Source organism: Cetorhinus maximus, chromosome 6, assembly GCF_964194155.1.
Source record: "Cetorhinus maximus chromosome 6, sCetMax3.hap1.1, whole genome shotgun sequence".
NCBI lineage: Eukaryota > Metazoa > Chordata > Chondrichthyes > Lamniformes > Cetorhinidae > Cetorhinus > Cetorhinus maximus.
The window spans coordinates 83,034,702-83,058,878 of NC_135884.1; the positions used below are offsets into that span (position 1 = coordinate 83,034,702).

At 40.3% G+C, this 24,177-nt stretch overlaps 1 protein-coding gene across 6 annotated transcripts in view; it reads left to right on the forward strand.

The window, feature by feature from the left end:
- cnot1 (CCR4-NOT transcription complex, subunit 1) overlaps nucleotides 1-24,177 on the forward strand; it is a 190,227-nt gene that overhangs the window by 84,647 nt on the left and 81,403 nt on the right. For 4 of the 6 annotated variants that reach the window (XM_078543933.1, XM_078543932.1, XM_078543931.1 and 1 more), the window contains 5 exons: nucleotides 2,829-2,980; nucleotides 11,181-11,331; nucleotides 14,407-14,608; nucleotides 18,769-18,912; nucleotides 21,340-21,464. In XM_078543933.1, coding sequence (XP_078400059.1) covers nucleotides 2,829-2,980; nucleotides 11,181-11,331; nucleotides 14,407-14,608; nucleotides 18,769-18,912; nucleotides 21,340-21,464 — 774 coding nt within the window. The remainder of the gene's footprint in view (nucleotides 1-2,828; nucleotides 2,981-11,180; nucleotides 11,332-14,406; nucleotides 14,609-18,768; nucleotides 18,913-21,339; nucleotides 21,465-24,177) is intronic. The other 2 variants (XM_078543935.1, XM_078543936.1) reach the window with 1 other exon arrangement.

Here is a 24,177-nt window from a genome sequence, read left to right on the forward strand (position 1 = left end):
AACTCAAGAGACTTGAGCCCAAAAATTTAGGCTGACACTTCAGTACAGTAATGAGGGAGTACTGTGCTGTCAGAGGTGTTGTCTTTTGAATGAGATATTAAACAGAGGCCCCCTCAAGTGGATATAAAAGATTGGCTCCGTTTGCTGCCAATGCTGCACATGTACAGTTTTAGTGTTACATCGCCATGTTTACTCTTTTTTAGCGTGGGTCTGGATTTGTGGGAAAAAAGCATCAGGAGACACTATAGAAATTAATGGGAACTTACCCCATTTCAACCTCATCATAGATGGAACAAAGTTTGTGAACCTGGAGTGATCGAGGGGGCAGGGAGAATTGGGTGGTAGTGGGTGTGAGATAGCGGGCACCTACAGCGTTTAAAGCTGTGGCGTTGACACATTTAGATGTTCAATTTGCGGTCATTCCCTACAGGTTGTTTGCAATTGACTCATCCCATTAAATTTACACTTTCTGCAGTATTGGATTTTCATATTTGTGTTACGTTTCTCCCTTTTCAACTTTGTTAGATTATGAACTAAGTCTGTCAGAATTACTCAATACTAAAATGTATTATGGCCCACCATCTTGTTTGCTTACAGCATATTGTAGCAGAATTATATCCTACGTGTAATCAAGGCATTAACTGCTTTCCAGCTGAGCCGAGTGATGTCTGCGTGGACCAGTATGTGTGCACAGACAGGCATTTTGCGTTGGCAGGAGACAGTGTAAAAGATTTCATGGCTCTATTTTGAAGAGCAAGGGACCTATCCTTGGCATTCTGGCCAATATTTATCACTTAATCAACATCACAAAAACAGATTATCTAGTCATTATCACATTGCTGTTTGTGGGAGCTTGCTTGTGCAACTTGGCTGCTGGATTCCCTACATTACAACAGGGACATCAGAAGTCCTTCATTGGCTTTAAAGCGCTTTGGGACATCCTTTGGTTGTGAAAGGCACTTTATAATTTTTTTTTCATTTGCACTTAAACTTAATTCTGCAGTAAATTCTGCCAAAACAAGTACTTTTGCCAATGAGGTACTTTCGTAGTCACTGTTGTAATGCAGGAAGCAATTTATTCATAGCAAGCTCCCACAAATAGTAACGTAATAATGACCAGATAATCTGTTTATTTGATACTTATTGAGGGATATATATTGGTTAGGTCAGAGTAGAACTCCTGCTTTTCAAAATGATGCCGGGGATCTTTCACATCCACTTGAAAAGGCAGGCTGGGACCTTTGTTTAACATCCTGTTCAAAAATTGGCACCTGCGACAGTGCAGTGTTCCGCAGTGGAGTGCCAGCTTAGATTTCTGTGCTCAAATCTCTGGAGTGGACTTGAACCCACAACTTGGTCTTTCTGAGGTGAGAGTGCTACCTAGTAACCCACAGCTGACACACTTCATTACTATGCAAGTGCCTCACAAATGATTCTACTTCAACTGGCTGATAAACCTCCACCTTTAGAAAAATTAGACTGCAGAAAACTTTATAATGTATGGCAACACACTTGCCTTGCAGCCTGATACTTAGCATTGAAAATCATGTACATTACAGAAAAAAAGGTTGCAATCAGGAGATCAGTCTACCTTTGTGGACCAGTGCCGAGGGCTCTGCATTGAACACAAGTTCTTGTTGGGATTGTGATGTGGAGATACGAGTGGGATATAATTTGCAAGCTATGATCCTGTAGTTGGCTGTCATAAAAGCAAGTGGGATTATATGGTTAGCACAGTGAGGGAATAGAAGTTGTATAGACCTTTATTGTATAATTAGTTAAAACAACTTATTGACTTTTTATGCTTTTAATTGAATGCAAGATAATTAGCATTTAGGATTTAAAGTTAGTATGGATTTAAAGTTTCCAGTATTCTCCACTGGTTCTAGTTTGGCTAGAGGCAGCGTAAATCCAAATAAGGCAGTTAGTGTTTTAGAATATTTCTGTACTGTGACTCCAGACCAAAAAATTCAGTAACTTGAATGGGATGGCATCTCTGCAAAAAAAAAAAACAAATATCCAGAATTACTTGTTGGGGTAACAAGAATGCATCCAAGATTTGAATGGTATTTACAGACTTCTAATATACGCTCATCCATGGGTAATCCTGAAATCATTATCAGCAACAATTATTACTCCCAAGTTTTAGCCAATACTGCTGTTAATCCAGATACCAGTTTGAGACAAGGGGTTCAAATTTAGTCCTTTAATCTGCCACTTTCCACTTCTGTCAAAGTTGAAATGGCATACAAGAGTTATCGCTCTGGACTTTTGTATATAGCTGATAACTGAATTAAAAGCAGCATTTGGGATCTGATGGCACATGGACAACTCGCAAAAGTGAGTTGGGGGAGGCGATGGTGTAATGGTATTGTTGCTGGACCAGTAATCCAGAGACCCAGAGTAATGCTCTGGGGACCCAGGTTCAAATCCTGCCACGGCAGATGGTGGAATTTGAATTCAATGAAAGTCTGGAATTAAAAGCCTAATGTTGACCGTGAAACAATTGTTGTAAAAACCCACCTGCTTCAAAATGCCATTTGACTCCAGACTCTGAACAAGGACAATTAGGGATGGGTAATAAATGCTGGCCTAGCTAGCGATGCCCACATCCAATGAATAAAAAAAAGTGTATGGCTGTAAACAATTGTCAAGGTTGCCAATGAAAAGATATGCATTAAAACAGATAACTGTACTTAGTAATTCAGTATATTTGAAACTCTTTGGATTGTTTCTGCGAGTCATAAGGTGTTATGTAAATGCTCAGTGGAGAGGGGTTGGAGACAGAAGAGGGTGATATAACTGTGATTATAACTGTGTTTTGACAGGAACCGTTTATCCAAGCATGTGTGACGTTCCTAAAGAGACGGTGTCCTTCCATTATGGGTGGACTGGCCCCAGAAAAAGAACAGCCCAAGAGTGCTCAGCTCCCTCCAGAGACACTAGCTACCATGTTGGCTTGCTTACAAGCCTGTGCAGGGTAAGAATTTCCAGTAAATCTCATAACTTGCATTACTGTTTTGTTGTGCGGTGCTGCCCTCTAGGAACTATCTTGATGACAAGAGAATGCTGTAACATAAGTATGTACCTATATAGTTTGGTACCATTGAGTTGTGGTTGTGCACTTGCTGCTTGTGCTTTTTCATTTCCGATTTCTTTGTTTTATTGCCGCTGTAATATAGAACATATATAATAATATGTAATATAGAATATATAGTGCATAACACTAACCCTGAGCAACAAAGCACAACAAAATAAAGGCATTGATCTTTCCGGTACTCTTCCTGTTAAATCTTTCATTAGGCTTACTTGTGTTATTTGTAATTGGTTTAAAATACTTCAGAAAAACATTTGGGGAAGGGTTGCATGTAACATACCCAAGGATCAGGGTGTCAGCATGCTCTTTGCCTTCTCCTTTCTTTAAAAACTCTCAGAAAAAACAGAACTTGGGTTGGCAATTCAACCGCTGAAACCAGTTCTGTTGTTCTGTCTGATCTATACCTCAACTCCATTGATCCATATCCCTTGAAACTGTCGCCCAACAAAAACATGTTGATCTCTGTGTTGGAAAAATACAACTACCATAGCCCCTTGGGGTAGAATAGAAAATTCTAGATTCCCGTACCCTTTATGGAAAAAGTGCTCCCTAATTTCATTTCTAAATGACCTGCCTCTAACTTTAAGGTTACACCCCTTTTTTCATGATTCCCCACCTGAACGTATGAAATTGTTGGGGAGTGAAAGAACAGCTGGTCTGTCAAGTCTGCACCACACTACTGTGGTTGGACCATCATGGCAAAACACTTTCCTTCCCCCTCAATTACCTTTTCAGCTATGTAATCTTCTGGGAGGCAAAAAAACCCTGGGCCAATAAGGGGAAAACATACTCTTAAAAATTCATCTTCAACCCTCTCTCAATTGAAGCCAGAATAGGAGATCATATGCTACCTATAAACACATTATAATGCAATTTCTTTAAGCTTTTTTGATCTGTATGCAAGATGACATTTTAATTCTGTTAAGTGCTGAGCACCCCTCAAATGGAACAGAGGAAATAGTTTATTTGTATTCTGATGGATGCCTCTACACTAAATTGAACTACATAAGCCACACTTTTTCCATAAGAAATAGAAGCTGGCATAGACCACATGGCCTGTTGAGCCTGCTCCACCATTCAATACGACCATGGCTGATCTTGGGCTTCAACTCCATTTTCTTGCCTGCTCCCCCTACCTTTGATTCCCTGAGAGACCAAAAATCTGTCGATCCCAGCCTTAAATATTTTCAACAATGGAGCATCCACTTTGGGGTAGAGAATTCTTAAAATTCACCACTCTTTGAGTGAAGAAATTTCTCCTCATTTTAGTCCTAAATGATTATGCCCTTATCCTGAGACTGTGCCCCCGTGTTTTAGATTCTCTGACCAGCAGAAACAATTTCTCTGTCCACCCTATCAAGCCCCTTCAGAATTCTGTAGGTTTCAATGAGATCACCTCTCATTCTTCTAAACTCCAGAGAACAGAAGCCAATTTACTTGACATCTCATCATAGGACAACCCCCTCATCCCAGGGACCAATTTAGTGAATTTTTGTTGTACAGCCCTCCAATGCAAGTCTATCCTTTATTAAATATGGAGACCAAAACTGCACACAATGTTCCAGGTGTGGTCTCCAATCCCCTTGCAATGAAGGCCAACATGCCATTTCCTTTCCTAATTGCATGCTGCACCTGCATGCAAACTTTCGGTATTCCTTGTACAAGCACATCCAAGTCTCTTCGAACATTGACGGTTCTAAGTTTCAGACCTTGTTAAAAAAAAAATCTGCTTTTCTATTCTTATGACCAAAATGAATAACCTCACACTTGCCCACATTATATCCATTGCCACCTTGTTGTTCACTCACTTGTCTATGACTCTTTGCAGCCTCTCTGTGTCCTCTCCACAGTTCGTTTTTCTACCTAGAGTACCTTTAGTATCATCAGCAAACTTAGATACATTATTCCTTGCCTCTTCATCTAAGTAATTAATATAGATTGTAAATAGCTGAGGCCACAGCATTGATCATTGCGGCACTCCACTATTCCATGCCTGCCAACTTGAAAAAGCCCTGTTTATGCGCACACTCTACTTTGTATCCGTTAACCAATCCTCCATCCATGCCAAGATATTACACCCAGCTCCATGAGCTGTTATCTCGTCTCTTAGCCTTTCGTGTGGCACCTTATCAAACGCCTTTTGAAAATCCAGGTATACGATATCTACTGGTTCCCTTTCATCTACCCTACTAGTTACAACCTCAAAAAACTCTAATAAATTTGTCAAACAGGATTTCCCTTTAATAAAACCATGTTGACTTGTTCTGTGCTTTTCTAAGTTCCATTGTTAAAACTTATTTAATAATAGATTCCAGCATTTTCCCAAAAATTGATGCTAGGCTAACTGACCTGTAGTTCACTGTTTTCTCTCTCCTTCCTTTCTCGAAAAGCAGCGCAACATTTGCCAACTTCCAATCTGATGGGACTGTTCCGAAATAGAAGGAAATGTGGAAAATCATAGCTAGCGCATCTACTATCCCTGCAGCTGTCTCTTTTAGAACCCTAGGATGTAGACCATCAGGTCTTGGGGATTTGTCAGATTTTAGCCCCTTAGGTTTCTCCAATACTTTTTCTCTGCTGATATTAATTTCCTTAATTTCCTCCCTCTTTTTAGCCCATAGGTTACCATCTATTTCCGGTATGAAACTTGTGTTTTCTACTGTGAAGACACACACAATATTTGTTCAGCGCCTCTGCCGTTTCCTTATTCCCCATGATAATTTCTCCTGTCTCTGCTTCTAAGGGACCAATATTTACTTCAGCAACTCTCTTCGTTTTATATACTTTTTAAAAGCTCTTAGAATCCGTTTTCATATTTCTGACTTGTTTACTCTCCTATTGTTATTTTCCCTTTTCATCAATGTTTTGGTGGCCCTTTGCTGGTTTCTAAAACACTCCCAACCCTCAGACTTCCTATTGTTTTTTTTTTGCAACATTGTAAGCCCCTTCTTTTAATCTAATACTATCGTTAACTTCCTGAGCAAGCCACGTATGAGTTTTTCTTACTGAGTTTTTGTTTCTCAATGGAATCTATTTTTGTTTGAAGATTTTGAATTGTTTGTTTAAATGTTTCCCACTGTTCATTTACCTCCATACCTTTTAGTCTATTTATCCAGTTAAGCTGAGCCAGTTCTCCCCTCATACCTGTGTAATTCTTTGTTTAAGATTCTTGTTTGTGATTGGAATATGTCACTTTCAAATTTAACATGGAGGCCGATGGTATTATGATCACTATTTCCCAGTGGATCTGACATTACTAATTAACCTTGCTTCATTACACAATATTATTGTGCCACAATGCATTGCTCCAAGAAACTGCCCCAAAAACTTTCTGCATACTTATCTTCTATACAACTCATGCCAATTTGATTGTCCCAGTCTATATGAAGATTAAAACCCCCATAATTATTGCAGTGCCTTTGTTACAAGCTCCAATAATTTCTTGATTAATGCTCTGTCCAGTGGTATAACTACTATTAGAGGGTCTGTAAACTGCTCCCATCAATGTTTTCTGACACTTGCTAATCCTGGTTTCCACCCACACTGATTCAACTTGCTGATTTTCTGAGGGTAGACCCTTTCTCACTAATGTCCTTGTGTCACCCTTTACTATCAGGGCTACTCCACCTCCTTTGCTATTATGTCTGTCTTTCTGAAATATTGTGTACCCTGGAATATTTATTTCCCAGCCTTGATCACCTTATAATCATATTTCTGTAATAGCGATTGGACTTAAATCATTTACCTCTATTTGTGCCACTAGCTCATCTATATTAGGAACCTTTTAATTTCAATGTATAATTTTTGTTAAACTCTCTGTCCCTTCCTGTCCCATTCTTCTTGTCTTTACCCACATTGCTATACTGTTCCGATGCCTCGACCTTTCTCTTTAAAACAGCAAGGAGAGCCGGGAGTTCAGTTTAAAATAGCGAGGAGGGAGAGGGTATCTCTTCCATGTCTCTTTTGATTAGCCAAGTGGCTTCAATCAGGAAACATTATTACAGCTGAAGAGTACAGTTAAGAAATTCACTTTTAAAATATTTAACATCCAAATTAATTAATTTATTGGAATAGAGATGGCTGGGCAGGCAGTGTGTTCCAGCTGTAGCGTGTGAGGGCTGGTGGACGCCGGTGCGATCCATGGTGGCCACATCTGCAGCAAGTGTTGGCTGCTTGAGGAACTTCGGCTCAGAGTTGATGAGTTGGAGTCTGAGCTGCAGACACTGCGACACATCAAGGAGGGGGAGAATTCCTGGACACTGTTTAAGGAGACAGTCACACCCCTCAGATTAATTACATCAAATTTGGACCATGGACAGGGACAGGAGAGTGTGACTGTGAGTGAGGCAGGTATGGAGATCCAGAACTTAGCTTTGGAGGAGCCTCAGCCAGTGCCCTTGCCCAATAGGTACGAGGTTCTTGCCCCTGGTGTGGACGAGGGCACAGAACTGACCACAGCACCGTGGTACAGAGTGCCATTCAAGTGGGGGGAGAAAAGAGAATTGTAGTAGTAATAGGGGGTAGCATAGTTAGCAGAATAGATACTGTTCTCTGCAGCAAAGACAGAGAAATTCCCCCTCATCTCTGTCTTAAATAGGTGACCCCTTACTCTGAGATTATGCCCTCCGCTGCTAGACTGTCCCACAAGGGGAAACAACCTCTCAGCATCTACCCTGTCAAGCCCCCTAAGAATCTTATATGTTTCAATAGGGTCACCCCCTCATTCTTCTAAACTTCAACTCTTCTAAACTCCTACTCAACCTCTCCTCATAAGAGAATCCCTCCATACCTGGGATTAGCCTAGTGAATCTTCTCTGGACTGCCTCTGATGCCAGTATATCTTTCCTTAGATAAGGGGGGCAAAACTGTTTACAGTATTCTAGGTGTGGTCTAACTCGTGCCTTGTGTAGTTTAGCAAGATTTCCCTATTTTTATACTCCATTCCCTTTGAAATAAAGAGCAACATTCCATTTGCCTTCTTTATTACCTGCTGAACTTGTATGCTAGCTTTTTGTGATTCATGCACAAGGACCCCCAAATCCCTCTGTGCTGCAGCTTTCTGCAGCCTTTCACCATTTAAATAATATTCAACTCCTCTATTCTTCCTGCCAAAGTGTATAACCTCACATTTTCCCACATTATATTCCATCTGCCACGTTTTTGCCCCCTCACTTTACCTTTCTATATTGCCCTGCAGGCCCTTTGTGTCATCCTCACCACCTGCCTTCCCACCTACTTTTGTGTCATCTGCAAACTTAGCAATAGTACATTCACTTCCCTCATCTGAGCCATTAATATATATTGTAAATAATTGTGACCTCAGCACTGATCCCTGTGGCACTCCACTAGTTACAAGTTGCCATCCTGAAAATGCCCCCCTTAACCCAACTCTGTCTTCTATGAGTTAGCCCATCCTCTACCCATGCTAATATACTACCTCCAACACCATGAGCCCAAATCTTATTAGGTAGCCTTATGTGCGGTACCTTTTCTCACACCTTTTGGAAATCCAAATATATTACATCTGCTGGTTCTCCTTTATCTATCCTGCTTGTTACCTCCTCAAAGAATTCTAATAAATTTGTCAGGCATGATTTCCTCTTCATGAAGCCATGCTGACTCTGTTTATTATGCATTTCTAAATGCTCTGCTATTACATTCTTTACAATAGACTCTAACATTTTCCCAATGACCGGTGTTAAGCAATTGGCCTATAGTTAGCTGTTTTTGTCTCCCTCCCTTTTTGAATACATTAGCAGTTTTCTAATCCTCTTTTCCAGAATCTAAGGATTCTTAGAAGATTACTACCAGTGCATCTACTATCTGTGTAGCTATTTCCTTTTTAATATCTGAGGATTCAACTCATCAGGTCCAGGTGACTTATCGGCCTTTAGTCCCATTAGTTTCTCTAGCACTTTTTCTCTAATGATAGATGTTGTATTTATTTCCTCCCCCTGTTCCCCCCGCTTTTCCCCTTGATTATTTAGCATTTTGGAATGCTGTTGGTGTCTTCTACCATGAAGACTGATGCAAAGTATTTATTCAAATCCTCTGCCATTTCCTGGTTCCCCATTATTATTTCCCCGGCCTCATTCTCTAAGGAACCTATGTTCATTTTGGCCCCTCTCTTTCCTTTTTATATATTTAAAGAAGTTCCTACTGTCCATTTTTATATTACCTGCTAGTTTACCTTCAAAGTTTATTTTCTCCCTCATTATTTTTTAAGTCACCTTTTGTTGGGTTTTTAAAACTTTCCAATCCTCTGGCTTACCACTAATCTTCGCCACATTGTATGTTTTTCTTTCAATTTGCTATTAATTTAAGCCATTGATTTACAGGGATGAAAAGCTGAGGCCCAAGAACAGACCCCTGCTGAACATCAATTGCCTAATTCCTTGTTATATCCTCCCAACAGTGCCAAACCCTCTCATGCTACCAAGACATGAGGACCCTCTGCCCAATGCTATCAGGGTGCAATGTCTCCCATATACATAATAAAAACAATTGTCCATCATTCATGGGCATAAGATCATAAGAAACAGGCACAGGAGTAGATCATTCAGCCCCTCGAACCTGCTCCACTATTCAGTTGGCTGATCTGACTGTGGCTACTCCACTTTTCTGCCTTTACCACATAACCCTGGACTGCCTTGTACATCAAAAATCTGTTTAACTTGGCCTTGAATATATTCAATGACCCAACTTCCACTGGTCTCTGGGGAAGAGAATTCCCGAGTCTAATGACTCTTTGACAGAAGAAATTTCTCCTCATCGCCGTCTTAAATGGGAGACCCCTTATTTTTAAACTTTATTTTTAAATTTAAATTGCCCCAGTAGATTCCCCCACATCCTCTCAGCATCTACCCTGTCAAGCCCCCTCAGAATTTTGTTTCAATCCGATCACCTTTCATTCATCTAAACTGTAATCAGTATAGACCCATTGAGAATCTGCAAAAGGAAATCTCTTACGTGCTGCTACCTGTGACATAGCAATGGCCCTTTCCATGTGCTCCTCACTACTACATGGCCTTTGGGTGGGCTATAGAGTAGAGAAGTTACTGTATTAATGCACCAGAGAAATTACTGTACTAAAAGATATAAACTGGTAAAAGAATTTGTAAGTACATATTTTCCATATAAATTGAATTCAGCTATTGAGTGATTTAGCACTTATTTCTGTATTGAGTATGAAAACGTATTCAGTAGTTTGAATTGCTAATGTTGTTAAAATTTGTGTTCAACCACATGAAGCTCTGCAAAATGTCACCTGCCTTTAGGCATTATGATGCTGAAACAGGGATTTTTATTTGTGATGAAATGTTTCTAGCAGCACACTGTTGCCTTTTGTAGCTGTACTGGGTTATTCATCAAATGACCTAAAAAAAAGCAATGCAGTTTGCTGACAGCAAAACCCTGAATGCTTTATAAAAGCAGCTTGCATTATGGTTCATATGTTGAGGAGATTGGCTTAAACAGCATCTTCAGATGATTTTCCTGTTGGAGTGCATATTCTGCAACAGGTTAAGATGAGGGATAATTAGTGAGCAGTAAATGCAAGTGTGTCCTCTTTGATGGAATGTTGAGTCCCATTCCAGCTGTTTTAACAGTGGATACATTGTTGAATGAATACTGCATTGTGACATGGTTCACATTTTCACAATGTAAACCTAACTGGATGCACAACTCAGATTTATAAGCTGTTTAAAAGTGCTTTATTGCTAATCAAGGTTAGATTTACTCTGTGCACAATTATCAAACCCAGCAGTCTTTGGCTGAAATAACATGTAGTGCACCTCAGCAAGCTTCTTTTTAACGGTAGGAAAGAATTAGCTTTAGATTTGGCTATGTCATTGCTTGAACTTACCCCTTCACTGGCTTTCAGTAAAAATGTTTTTGTAGATATGTCACTTAATCATAGCCTCTATAACCTAGTAACTGTTGAGTATGTTCTTTTGTCTCGACAAAAATGATCTAACAGAAATTGTAAGGAAGGCTGGATCCTTGGGGACATCACATAACTCTGCTTCTGTTGTTGGGTGATTGTTGAATGTTATTATAATGTTGTATTTTATTTTCCTAATAGGAGTGTTTCACAGGAGTTGTCAGAGACCATTCTTACAATGGTGGCCAACTGCGGCAATGTCATGAATAAAGCCCGTCAGCCACCTCCTGGAGTAATGCCCAAGGTCCGCGCACCTAGTACCAGCAGTATAGAAACCATGTCACCTGTACAGGTACAAATAGTTAAGTGGAGCAAAATTATTTTCCTCCTTTAGGAAATGTGTAAAGAGCAAATTAATGAAAAGTTATGGTTTTGTGTGTGCAAGTAGACTGATAAAAGACTGAAAACTATTATATTTTTTAAAAAGCTCAAATTACAGCGTGTGCTTATTTGTAATTTAATGTGGTATGAATATCAGGTTCCATTTTCATTTTGTTGCAAAAATGGCTGATCTTATTCTGAGATTTTCTGTTCTAAAGTGGGAATTTATATTTGATGTGAAACTGAGGGGTCTTCAAGTCAAAGTTGTACGATATACTCTGCAGATATTAAATAAGGATAGTAATCACAAGGTTCATATAACATCAATTAATCAATTATACTTGAATGTGGTGACTTCTGTCATGAGTTTACAGCCTTATTACTCACCCACTTGTCCATCCAACTGTATATTCAGCAAGTATTCATATGGCACCTTCTAACGTTGAAGAATTTTGCAAGACACTTTGCATTTCAGCTCTATGCATCAGCAGGCAGCGCTTTCTAAATTCTGCTTTAAAAAGGAAAAAAAACAGAAATGTCATAGATGCTCATTCTGAAATAAGAACAGGAACTTTGGAAACACTCGGGTTAGGCAGTGTATGTGAAGGAAGGAAGGGTCTATGATAAACACATGACTACAAATGCAATTGTAAGCCTCTGACTTCAGCGTTAAAGTTAATGACTCCCACCCACTTGATAAATTTCGTAGTTCTGATTTTTTTAATTCATGGAATGTGGGCATCGCTGGCAAGGCCAGCATTTATTGCTCCTCCGTAATTGCCCTTGAGAAGATGGTGGTGAGGTGTCATCTTGAACCACTGCAATTCATGTAGTCTAGGTACACCCACAGTGCTGTTAGGGAGGGAATTCCAGGATTTTGACTCAGCGACAGTGAAGAAACAGCGATATATTTCCAAGTCAGGATGCTGAATGGCTTTATGGGGAACTTCCAGGTGGTGGTGTTCCCATACATTTGCTGCCCTTGTACCTCTAGATAGTAATGGTTGTGGGTTTGGAAGGTGCTTGGTGAGTTCCTGTATTGCATCTTGTAGATGGTACACACTGCTGCCAATGTGTGTTGATAGTGGAGGGAATGAATGTTTGTGAATGGGGTGCCAATCAAGTGGGCTGCTTTCTCCTGGATGGTGTTGAGCTTCTTGAGTGTTGTTGGAGCTGTACTCATCGAGGCAAGTGTGGAGTATTCCATCTGGGTCCTGACTTGAATCTGCATGAGGGTGTGATGCAATTGATTTCCCCATTTGATGCAGGGAGCACATCATCTCATCTCTCTATTAATAAATACCATTGCTGTACACCTCACCTTCAGTTTCCTGTGCCTCACCTCACCTCCCCCCCCCCCCCACAAAGTAAACAACTGAATTCCATTGGGCATAGAGGTCCTGAACCTTCCCCTTGACCTGCATGTTTAATAGTGTGACATGCCAGTCCCCATCAAGTATACATTCTGGATCTGATGTGAAAGTTCCAGGAAACCCAGTCTAGCCAATTATAGATGTACTTATAGTTTCTTTCCAAAGTGTGCTTGTTGTATAGTTTTTGCCTCTCCCCCATCATGCATCACCACCGTCCCTAGTATGATTTAGGGTTGTGGCTTCTAATCCAGTGGAATCTGGGCAAGATGGCTAATCCGGTGCAGGGTAGAGGTGCCCATCCTGGCCTCATTTTCCTTCGAACTCATGATGGACCAGTGAGGTCATTTTTGTTGTAAGGAATCTGTTGAAGCCCCACATCTAGCACCCAGTCTCTCTAGGCTGTGAGATGAATGTTTAGATATCTAAAAGGAAAGAAAGACATGCAAAGCTGAGAAGACAGATGGTAGGAGAGGCTTGTAGAAAGAACGAAAAAAACACTTGCTTGAGCTCTGACAATCTTTGCTTCAAGTGGCAACCAAGAGAGAATGCAAAAAAAAATTGCTGCTTGTGGGTTTTCCTTTCAGAACCTGAATCCAAAAACCCACAGATTCACCCAGTTTGTACTGTTGGTTAATCTCTTGATGTGATATGTATCTTGAGGTGATACAGGCACATCAATCTGAATCTGCCTCGCAACTCCTGGGTTCGGGATGGGAAGGTGGTCAGGGTTTATGTTCCTAGTCATTTAAGCCCTGCTGGAAATACTTGTGTAGACAATGAGTGAGGACAGGATTGGGTCAGTTGTGATACCTTTCTTTCCCCACGGCCAGATAGACTGCTGATGCTGACTATCAGAGATCACAGGTGAGCAGCCACAATTTGGACAATGTTACAGAGGACAGCCAGCACCTAATACGTAATAAGGAACCAACTGCTTGGGGTAGATTGAAATTGCTGCCAGTGGTGGAAATAAGTTATCATTTGAAGAAGGTAGAGGTTTAAGTTTTGGGTAGGATTCTTGATTAGAATTGACCACTTTTGTGTACCCATTAACAATAATGAAAGCTGACAGCACAGTCATGTTGGGTTCAAACATACGGAATATATTTAAGATGTTCTTAAGTAATGGGGGTTGTCTTTCAGAGGACCTGGATCCATTTGCGTTGCCAAGTAGCCTTCCCCCCTTTTTGCTCAGATATAATTATGCAAATTCAATGATAGTGCCTTCTCACTATTTTCCTCTTCCTTGCTCTACTCTCCATTTCTGTATTCCTTCATCTGGGGATTGAGTTCATTGGAACCTTATTACTCGTAGCGCAGTCGGTGCTCAGTACCAGCAGTAGCGTAAAGCGAAACGTCTTATCTTATAAAGATAAGACGTTTCTTAGCCAGGTTGGGGCAATTATAATGGTTAGATGGTTGGTAGGGAAGGGGAGAGAGAAGTGGGTAGGTAAGAGATAATTGACTAAGAGACCGTAGGTAATGCTTCAATATTCTCTACCTGTGGGCAAATGTACATTGTTTACACTTCTCAAAATTACTCACCTAAACAAGGGTTTTGGTAGCTTAAGCTAAACCAAGCATGTGTTTAAATTTTAATAAATTTTCTTCTAAAGCAGGTTTTTCTTATTTCCCCCCTCCCACCCTCTCTCTCCTCACCCTCTCTTTTGTAGATTGACCCTTTGTCTGGCATGGCTTCGTTGACTATCGGTGGATCAGCTGCATCTCTCACTCCAAGTATGCAGGGTTTCACTACTAACCTGAGTTCTGCATTCAACACCCCTCAATCACCAGCAAAAGCCTTTCCTCCACTCTCTACACCAAACCAGACAACTCCTTTCAGTGGAATTGGTGGTCTTCCTTCTCAGCTCCCAGGTTAGACAATCCCAAAAATGCTTGTGTGATAGCCTGCTGTGGTCAAATGTAATTGTCCATGTAAGCATACAAATACAGTGATAACCTATAAAATTATTTCCACTCTATTAAATAAGTAAATTAGGTTCATATGTCAGGCTAAGTTGTGAAGTTGCGATACGTGCTGTTGCAGTAGCATTTTAAACATTTTGCAGTACAATGTATTATAAGTTTAGAGATCCTTGTGCATGATGGAGATATAGGGCAATACCAAGGTCTACCCTTGAGGACTTCCTCAGAATGGCATTATTCATGAGCTGAGGTATTTCACTGGTTTCTATCATGCAATGCCTAAATCACTAACTGCTCAGCTGCAGTTTGCTGCAGAAATATGGCGAAATAGCTAATTTTACAAGCTGATTTATTTTCATGTACCATGTAGTAATGGCTTGATTTTTGAACATATTAAGAACTACTTTGTGCATCATTACCCTCTGTTCGGATCAACTTGTTTCTCTGTCCAATATTAACTTATCTGCTGAATTCAGTAACTTAAGTTTTGCTTGATTGATTCTTTCTGTGCTGATAAGAATGTTACATTCTCAGTACCTTTATGTACTACTTAGCATGCATTATCCATATTGAGCCACTTCCAAGTCTAGAGAAACATAGGTCACACAGATTTGAAGCTGCAACTCTCAAAACCAGTTCCAACATGATTTGCTACAGTGGTGATTTTTTAAAAAATATTTTTCTTTCCAACTATTGCCTTGTTGAGTGAGATTGTGACGAATTTCAGGCAGGTTTGTATGTGTCAGGCCCAATCACAGTTAGATGGAAGCTGCTTAAACTCAGTAACATGTAGGACTCTTCCATCAATCATGTCCAGGCTTGTCCAACCCGCGGCCTGCAGGCTGCAATGCCCCTCGTGGCCCCGGAACAATCGTTGAAAAACGGTAAGACGGCTCAGTGCATTTGAAGATTTCTTCAAGGTCCTGCTTCTCCAATCGCAGTCTGTTTTTCTCCCATGTTTACTGCTGATAGGCTCGCTATTGAGGTGAGGGTCGGTGGGGTGGTGTGAGAGGGCAGTTGGGGGGGTGTGAGGCCGGGGACTGAGGGGACGCATGTGCATGCGTGTGTGTGGGGGGGTAGGGGGGTGGTGATCGGGAGGGGAGTGTGTGTGTCTGGCTCACTCCTGGTTGCAGGGTTCTCATTCACCCCCACCCTCTCACACCAACAGGCAATCTCAGTGGGTGAGAGTAAGTGAGCAAGCTCGCATCCTGAGACTTGGAGTTTGCTGGGCGCACACACTCCCGCCCTTTCATACTTGAATGGTTGTCTATTTATTCCTCATTTTTAATTATCAATTTACTGTTGTGTTGTTTTTGCTCAGCAAGTTGTTCCCAATCATATGTCAGCCCTTCTTTTGAAATTCATGTTTAATGTTGCGCCAAACCTTATCTTTCTGAAATTTGCTCATCAGCCCCTCCAAATGTGGGAAAAATTGAAATGTGGCCCCCTGGCAAGAGAAGGTTGGACAAGCCTGGTCCAGTCTGTTTGTTCCCAGGGTTCCCAGGTTCTACAAGTGAAAGGATAAGAGTGCTAATTCTTTTCCTTTCCATTCACCCCTCCTAATGTCTTAAACCACTGAAATGACTTGATTTTAATGCAGGTTTCTGAAATTTGCATGCTCAGTTAGATAAACAGTTATATGTTTTGAAGGTAGTTTCAAAACAAAAAAAAAAATAGGCAAAACTTCAATTTACAAATAATTTAAATGGTTGTTTTCAGAAATGCACATTCATTTAAAAGTTATGTGCAGAGATTCAATGCTAATTTCATTTTCATGTACCACCTGGTAACAGCCTGATTTTTGAACATATGAACTATTTTCTGGATCATCATCTCTCTGTTTAGGTCATCTTGTTTGTCCACCCAGTATTAACTCACCTGTTATGTTCAGTAATTTGTGTTGCTTTGACTTTTTTGATGACAATGTTTTTTAAATCCAATGCTTTATGATGTTTTTGGTGATGAGCCCATTGCAGCTATTGATGCACTCCGTGATCCCCCTCCTAATTTCTGAAGGACAGAGGAGCTACCAAAAAGAAACCAATGTTTTTGCAGAAATCATTTTTTATTAATATGCAGTAACAAAGATAATGTGCTTGGAAATCAAAAATGCAGAGAAACATTGAAATCTGATGAAACCTCAAGTACACAAATTTGAAAGTCTATGATTAACCCACCCCCTGCAAATGTGCAACATATGATGCAGTCCTCTGAAGGACGTTTAGTGCATTTTTGTCCCACCTTAGTGGTACTTCTGTATGGAATGCATGCTTTGGAGTAATTTACATCATGGGAAAATACAGTACTGTGCACTAAAGAGCTCTGTTCAATTGTCGAAGTTGGTTAAATGTCAGACTTGCTGTCGGCGACAGGACCTGGGCCTGTCACACATGGAAGCCTTTGTATCAAAGTTAGTGCATTGGACATAGACAGGTTTGTTCTCCTTATAATCATAACTGGAGGAATTTTAAGTACTTGACATGACACCATCTTTGAACTTGTATTTTATTCACCAGCTGCTGTGTAAACAAGTCAATAGTTCTAGATTAAATTTGTCAGAATTGGGGCCTTTAGGTAATCCAATCAAACTGCTCTTTTAAAAGTGATACATGAAAGAAATTTTTTAGCCTCCACATTTCATCGTCCATGTCCACATCCACCTTCTCATCTCTGTGAATATAAATCTTTATCTGTGATCCTGCAGGAACCTCATAGGCTGCTGTCCCAGGAGTAGTTGGTTGGTTCACAAGAGAGTCCCAAGTGATGGGTGCTTCTCATTGACCAGTGAGCTTATTTTTTTGGAAAAATACTGACCCAGCAGACCCTAGGCGTTCACTTACTACTTTAAATCCAGTTTGTATGTGGTCTTTAAATTCTGGGTTTCTTTTGGAAGTAGGAATGAAAGATATGCTCTGTAGCTCTAACATAGAAACTAGGAGCAGGAGTAGGCCATTTGACCTTTCGAACCTGCTCAGCAATTCAACATGATCATGGCTGATCCTCTATCTCAATGCCATATTACTGCTGTCTCTCCAAACTCCTTGATGCCCCTAATATCCAAAAATTTAACAATTTCTTTCTTTAATATACTCAGTGACTCAGCCTCTATAGCCTTCTGTGGAAGAGAATTCCACAGGTTGACCACTCTCTGAGTGAAGAAATGTTTCCTCATCTCGGTCCTAAATGGCCTGCCCCGCATCCTGAGACTGTGGCCCCTGGTTCCAGACTCCCCAACCAGGGGAAACATCCTCCCTACATCCAGTCTGTTCAGCCCTGTTGGAATTTTATGTTTCAATCAGATCCCCTCTCATTCTTCTAAACTCTAGTGAATACAGGCCCAATCGAACCAATCTCTCCTCGTAGACAGTCTTGCTATCCCCAGTATCAGCGCAGCAAACCTTTGCTGCACTTGCTCTATGGCAAGTACATCCTTTCTTAGGTAGAGAGACCAAAACCGCATGCAGCACTCCAAGTGTGGTCTCACCAAGGCCCTGTATAACTGCAGTAAGACATCCCTACTTCTGAACTCAAATCCTCTTGCAATGAAGGCCAACATGACATTTGCCTTCCTAATTTCTTGCTGTACCTGCCTATTTACTTTCATTCACTGGTGTACAAGGACACCCAGATCCCTTTGTACATCCATTAACTCTGCAGCAGTCTCTTGAGGGGGGAACAAAATTGAAGAATGTCATAGATCAGCGAGCAGGCTCACCAAAGAATAAACCCAAAACTATTGACTGGCTAAGTTCACCCGATCTCTGCCATAAACTACTACGATGAATGTGAAACCAGTACATGATTCACAATCCCTGTGGAGAAATGTTCTGCTGAGGCTTGGCTTGCTCTAAATACATTTGCCAGTTGACTGTCCTGTATTCTGGAACCTAGCATCCAGTCAGTCAGTTTGAAGAATGTTGTGCTAGCCAGAAGGATTGTTGTGGAAAGGAGGAGGTGAAGAGAATTCTGCATTATGGGACTGGTTCTGATGGTGTAACCAACAAGAACAGTGTGGCACCCTTGTTAACTTCCTGACTGAGCCTAAGGATAGGCTGATAAAAGCTCTAACACTTTTTGATGGGAGATCTTATTTGATTTTATACCTACAGGTAGCTTGGGTACAGGGAGTTTGACTGGCATGGGAACTGGTGGACTTGCACTACCAACTGTGAACACTGATCCCTTTGGACAGCGAAAGATGAGCACATCTGGACTGAACCCACAGACATTCCAGCAGAGTAAGATGAAACCTTGTAAGTGGTTGTGTTGTCTGTGACTGTTGTGAGAGTGTGGCCTAGCTAGCTTATTCTGTCACCTTGGTTTTCAGATAACTAGTCTTCACAGAGCGATACATGCAACCAGGGCTCAAAATAGATTTCCTTAGATAATGAATCAAAGTGGTTTTGCATATTGACAGTTTTATTTATAAGCTCTGACATACTATTATAAGTTATCCTAGTACATTTTCAGTAACCACTGGAATCAGAAGGTGCACGGATTGATATAAATGAAGTACAACTTAGGCTTCATCTCAACATAGGAATGAGCAATAAATGCTTGAATTGCCTGTGATGCCCACAACCCATGATTGAATAAAAAGATCATACTGGGTTCATTTTAAAGTTAGTGTACCTATACTCCAGTATACCTATGTCGTGTATATCAACAACTACTGAATAACATAGTCAAAGTTGAAAGATTGTATTAGAAAGCAAGGAAGTAATTTCGACCAACAGCTAATAGTTCTTTCACAAAGAAACCAGATTAGCAGAAAAGCAGATGTGAATCCATATTAGCTGACATGTGTGATTCAGGTAATTGGCTAGCTGAGCCAGCAGTTTATGGAAGATCACAAGGCCTGATGGTAAACTACTTCTACAGAGCACCTTTAGAAAGTTGGATAATTTTTAAGTACCATTGAAAGTAAGATGAAGTTTGAAGTCTTATTCTGTCTTAATCCCTCTTTCTAAAGAAATTCCTGCATCCAAAAACAAGAAAGCTGCTTAGTCTCTGAGAGAATCCAAAATCTAGCAGCAAAATTGGAAGGTCTGGGATTATCAGTCGATACTCACTCAGCAAGTGCTCATGAGAAGGTGCTGCTTTCGAGCTTTGCATTAAGCTTGGCTGAAGCAATATAGGAGGTTAAACAAAAAGGTTGAGATTACGACCAAGATTTTGGGCTGGGGCTAGAGGATGAAGATTGATGCTTGGGGGAAATAGAGTTTTGTCCTTCTCTTCTACCTATTTTGTGGTAAAGAACTCACTGCCTCTTACACCAGTGCTGAAAAGTGTAACATTGAGATACCTCTATCCTGAGCCTATTTTGAGCGCTGTTTTAGGTTGCCCCGGTGGATGCATGCATTGTTATGAATGCTTGTCTGCATGTTTGTGAAATGCCAGCCCATGTTGGAATTTATCAACACCACAGTTTTCCTGTTCAATTATAAGAATTAACACTACATGACAGAAATACTAACCAATTTGGTATTCATTTTAGATTTTTAAAAAAACACTCAAAATCCAAATCCATTATATCTGTTCCTTCACAGATGAATTCTTGCCAAGTAATTTTTACTTAAATCAGTTAACTTTTGAAAAATAGATCCTTTCTGCTTTAACCTACCCAAACGCACCAAATTAAAAGCAACACATTTCTGGAAATGTTTGTTCAGTTAGGAATCCTTAAACTTGTTTTATTTTGCCTCACTGAGAGTTCAATAAAATGCTCTGCCAAAGTGGTTATTCATTTGTGCATCAGTGAAAGTGAAATTTGTGCAGTACCCAAGTCAAAGATCCTGGTCTCTGTAAAAATTTGTGGCTCATTTATCATTCTCAGCAAATGGAAGTGTTTGGAATTGGTTTCAATTGATTTTTAACACTCAAACTCTACAAGTGTTGTCTAGAAAAGAGCAAGGTTAATTTTCACCCAGCAATCTCTAATTATAAACTTTGTTTTCTTGAGTTTTCTTCTCTTCTAAAGGTATTGAACCCTTTATCAGCTTCGTGGGTGCACCCCCTTCAACCAATTATTATTCATGTGCAATCTTTATTTTGCTGGCACTTGCAACCATTCATCTACTTTAGAAGCATAGGGACCAGGTGTATGCCATGCAGCACCTTGAGCCTGTTTTGCAGATAAGAGCCAAATTCCCTTTGTGTTTTCCCGTATCAGGATTTCGGCGCACATGAGGGAATTGAACTTGCATCCATCCGCTCAGTGGGTCTTTGTGCCTATCACTCCAGTGTTCTCTCATTGTATTAGTTTTGTCTGTTGCCAAGTGAAATTGCAGAATGGGGAGATTTATTAGGTAGGATGGATTGCCCATTATTCACACACACAAGTAACTTTTCTTCCCCAGGGTGGCAATAGTTAGGGAAGGGGGAGTAGTGCGGGGTGCGATCTCAAATCTGAATCTTGTGTTCACATGGTTAACTAGTGTGATTTCAAATGGAACCAATTTGAAATACTTACAGTGCAAAATATTGCAGCTTATTTGTAACAGTTTCTTCAAACAACAATTGCATCATTTGTTTATTAATTCTGTGAAGATGATCCAATGCTGACAAAAGCCATGCACGTTGTTTATATGTCAGTCTGTTGCTTTGCACGTACTGTTGAGCAGTAGTTATCAAGTAGATTTTGATGAGGTTTATTCCCTGTTTTTTGTTGTCCCACACAGCTGACCTCTCTCAGGTATGGCCAGAGGCAAATCAGCACTTTAGCAAGGAGATCGATGATGAAGCAAACAGCTATTTCCAACGTATCTACAACCATCCACCCCATCCTACCATGTCTGTTGATGAGGTGAGTGTCCATAGTCACTGAATGTTTAAAATCCATTTACCGGCAATTTAGGTGCATTGCATGAGTTAATTTGAGTACAAAATACCCTTGAATAGGCTAAGTCCATAAGTCTTCAAGACACTGTTGCTTCAGGTTCTTTCATAAAGTTTTCTAATTTGCCTGTCTGATAAGTTTCCATGAGCAAATTACAAAGGTAGAATGTCAAGACATTTCAAGTCATTGAGCATGTGCATGCAGGGATCTTATTTAGAGTAAACAGTGTTCTGGAACTTACACTGGGGCTCTATTCTAATCCAGATAAGCAGAAACGTTATACTCAGGCCAGAGATTTACCAAGATACATCAATCACTGAAGCTTATTTCAAAATATAAATCACTTGGTGATAAAATACAGAATCCACCTAATACTAGAGTTCAAGACAAGTGGAGCTCAGAGCTTCAGCATTCTCTCCAATAGTTAAAATGGTCTCCTAGCATAAAACTTGAAATCTTTTCTGAGAGGCACAGTGAATGTAACGTCTTTGCTTATCCCTTCATAGTAGAATATCACCTTGAGCCATTTTCCTCAGGCAGGTAGTTTCAGGTGATTTACAGAAACCAAACTGTCATGGAGTGCTTCAGCCCCAAGCACCCTTCATGTTATAAACTTGGGGAATAGACCCTGATTATATTGCCTTCATTTTTTTTAAGAATGAAAGTGGATAAGTTTTCAATTTCCACAAATTACAATTGAGTAAAAGCTTTATAACTTCGGGACAGAATGCAGTCATTTTCTCCCACCCCAGCTAAGCAGTTTTAACGCAGCTGCAAAAAAAAAATTGCATTTGAATTTGATGTTGCATAATTGAATAGCTAGGAATAATTTAGAGTTCCATCTTTTAACATTTCCAAACTGCAGTATTCGTTATCCTATTCAACTAAACTAGTTACTCATTAAAGACGGCAAACAACATCCATGAACGTAAAATCTGCAGCCACCAGTTTTTAAAACTCGTTTGGACTAATACGTGCACCGTTTCTTTTGAAATAAGCTCAAATGTCATGATTTGTGATGGATGACAAAGTGGATCATGTTTTTAGTGAGAACAGCCTCCAGATTTAGCAAATGGCTTGGCCTTGGGACTAGTCTTGTGGTATATTCCCCTTCTATCCTCATTCACTCAATGAGATGACCAATGCACTGACCAGTTTTGGTGAATTCTAGCTTATCTATTCTCAAACGTCAACAGATTTGCAAAAGGAGAATGTTCAACGTTTTCCTGTTACACAGAATTGCTTTGAAGCTGTGAGCAGTTCAGTGTAATATTTTTAGAGGGAAACTTCAGGAAATCTCACCAGGAGAAGTAAAATCATACCTAGCCTATGGTTTGAATAAGTATGTCCAGAATCGGCATGCTGTGTAGTCTTAGTGCCAGTCACAACTTTTTATTCCTTCTTAGACTTCACGGACTTTCCAGGGTGTGTTTGGCAGGATTAGAAAGGCAAACTTTGAGATGTGTGCTTTTCTGCATTTTGTGAACAAAGAAGCAGTCCTTAAGACACACTCCAGGGAGAGGAAGGAGCCACTGCAGTCGATTTTGTTTTTGTATTTCATTTGAGTGAATGAAGTCTGAAGCAAGAGCAATACTGCTTGGTGTGTTGTCCTGGAGCACCAGTAATGCACTGCTGTGACTTGGCCCACACAAGATGAGAATTGTGCTCATCAATGAACCTGACTCGCCTTTTGCTATCCTGATTGTATTAGAACCCATTTTGCTGGTGTTTCTAATTTATTAAATTGTTTATATGTCAAGTCAGTAAGCATTTAAGACTCTAATATTGTAGGAAAATAAAAATTGGGAGAGTGTGCAGCACTTTTTCATGCTTAAATACACATCTGCTTTACAATCCATTTTCTAAAAGACACGGCCTATATTATAGTCATTAAGCTATATTAAATATATTTCCAATCTTTCATCGCTGGATCAAAATCCTGGCATTCCCCACTTTCATTGTGGGAACTGCCTGCTGCTCAGAAGCTAAGAACAACTTTTTTTAAAGTATAGAATAAGTTATGGGGTATAGTAGATTAATGGTTTGGTTACTGAACTAATAATCCTTAAACCTGGACTAAAAGCCAGAGGTGAGAGTTTCAGATCACACCATGGCAGTTTGAGAATTTGTTCAGTTTTAAAAATCTGTTATCAGTTAAGTGCCCATGAAGATTTTGATGATGATCAAAATCTGGTTGATTCACTAATATCCTTTAAGGAAGGAAATCTGCTCAGTCTGAGACTTCAGTCCCACATTAAAGCAGCCTAGTAAGCCATTTAGTTATACCTGGCAATAAATGCCAGCTTTGCCAGCAAGACATACTGATACCACAAGGGCTAGCTGAAGGAAAAAACAGGCAGATTTCTTCTGATTACTTTCTGATGATTCCTGCTAATGGTTACATGTATAAACCTTGAGTGAGGCCAGGATTGTGCTTGGTTATAATGCAGTCCCTTAACCGTATAGTGCCCTGCCCACTCTTGCCATTTGAGCCCACAGATGTAAAACAGTCAGGTATGTGGATGCCTCATACCCACGAGGCACATCTTCAGGAAAGGGAGGGGAGTTTGGTGTTAGATGGTGATGTTTTCTGGCCCCCTGTGGGATGCAGAATTGATTCATCAAGTTGTCAGGTTCTGGGTGGGTTCTGTACAAAGTGGATTCATCCTTTATTTTGAAG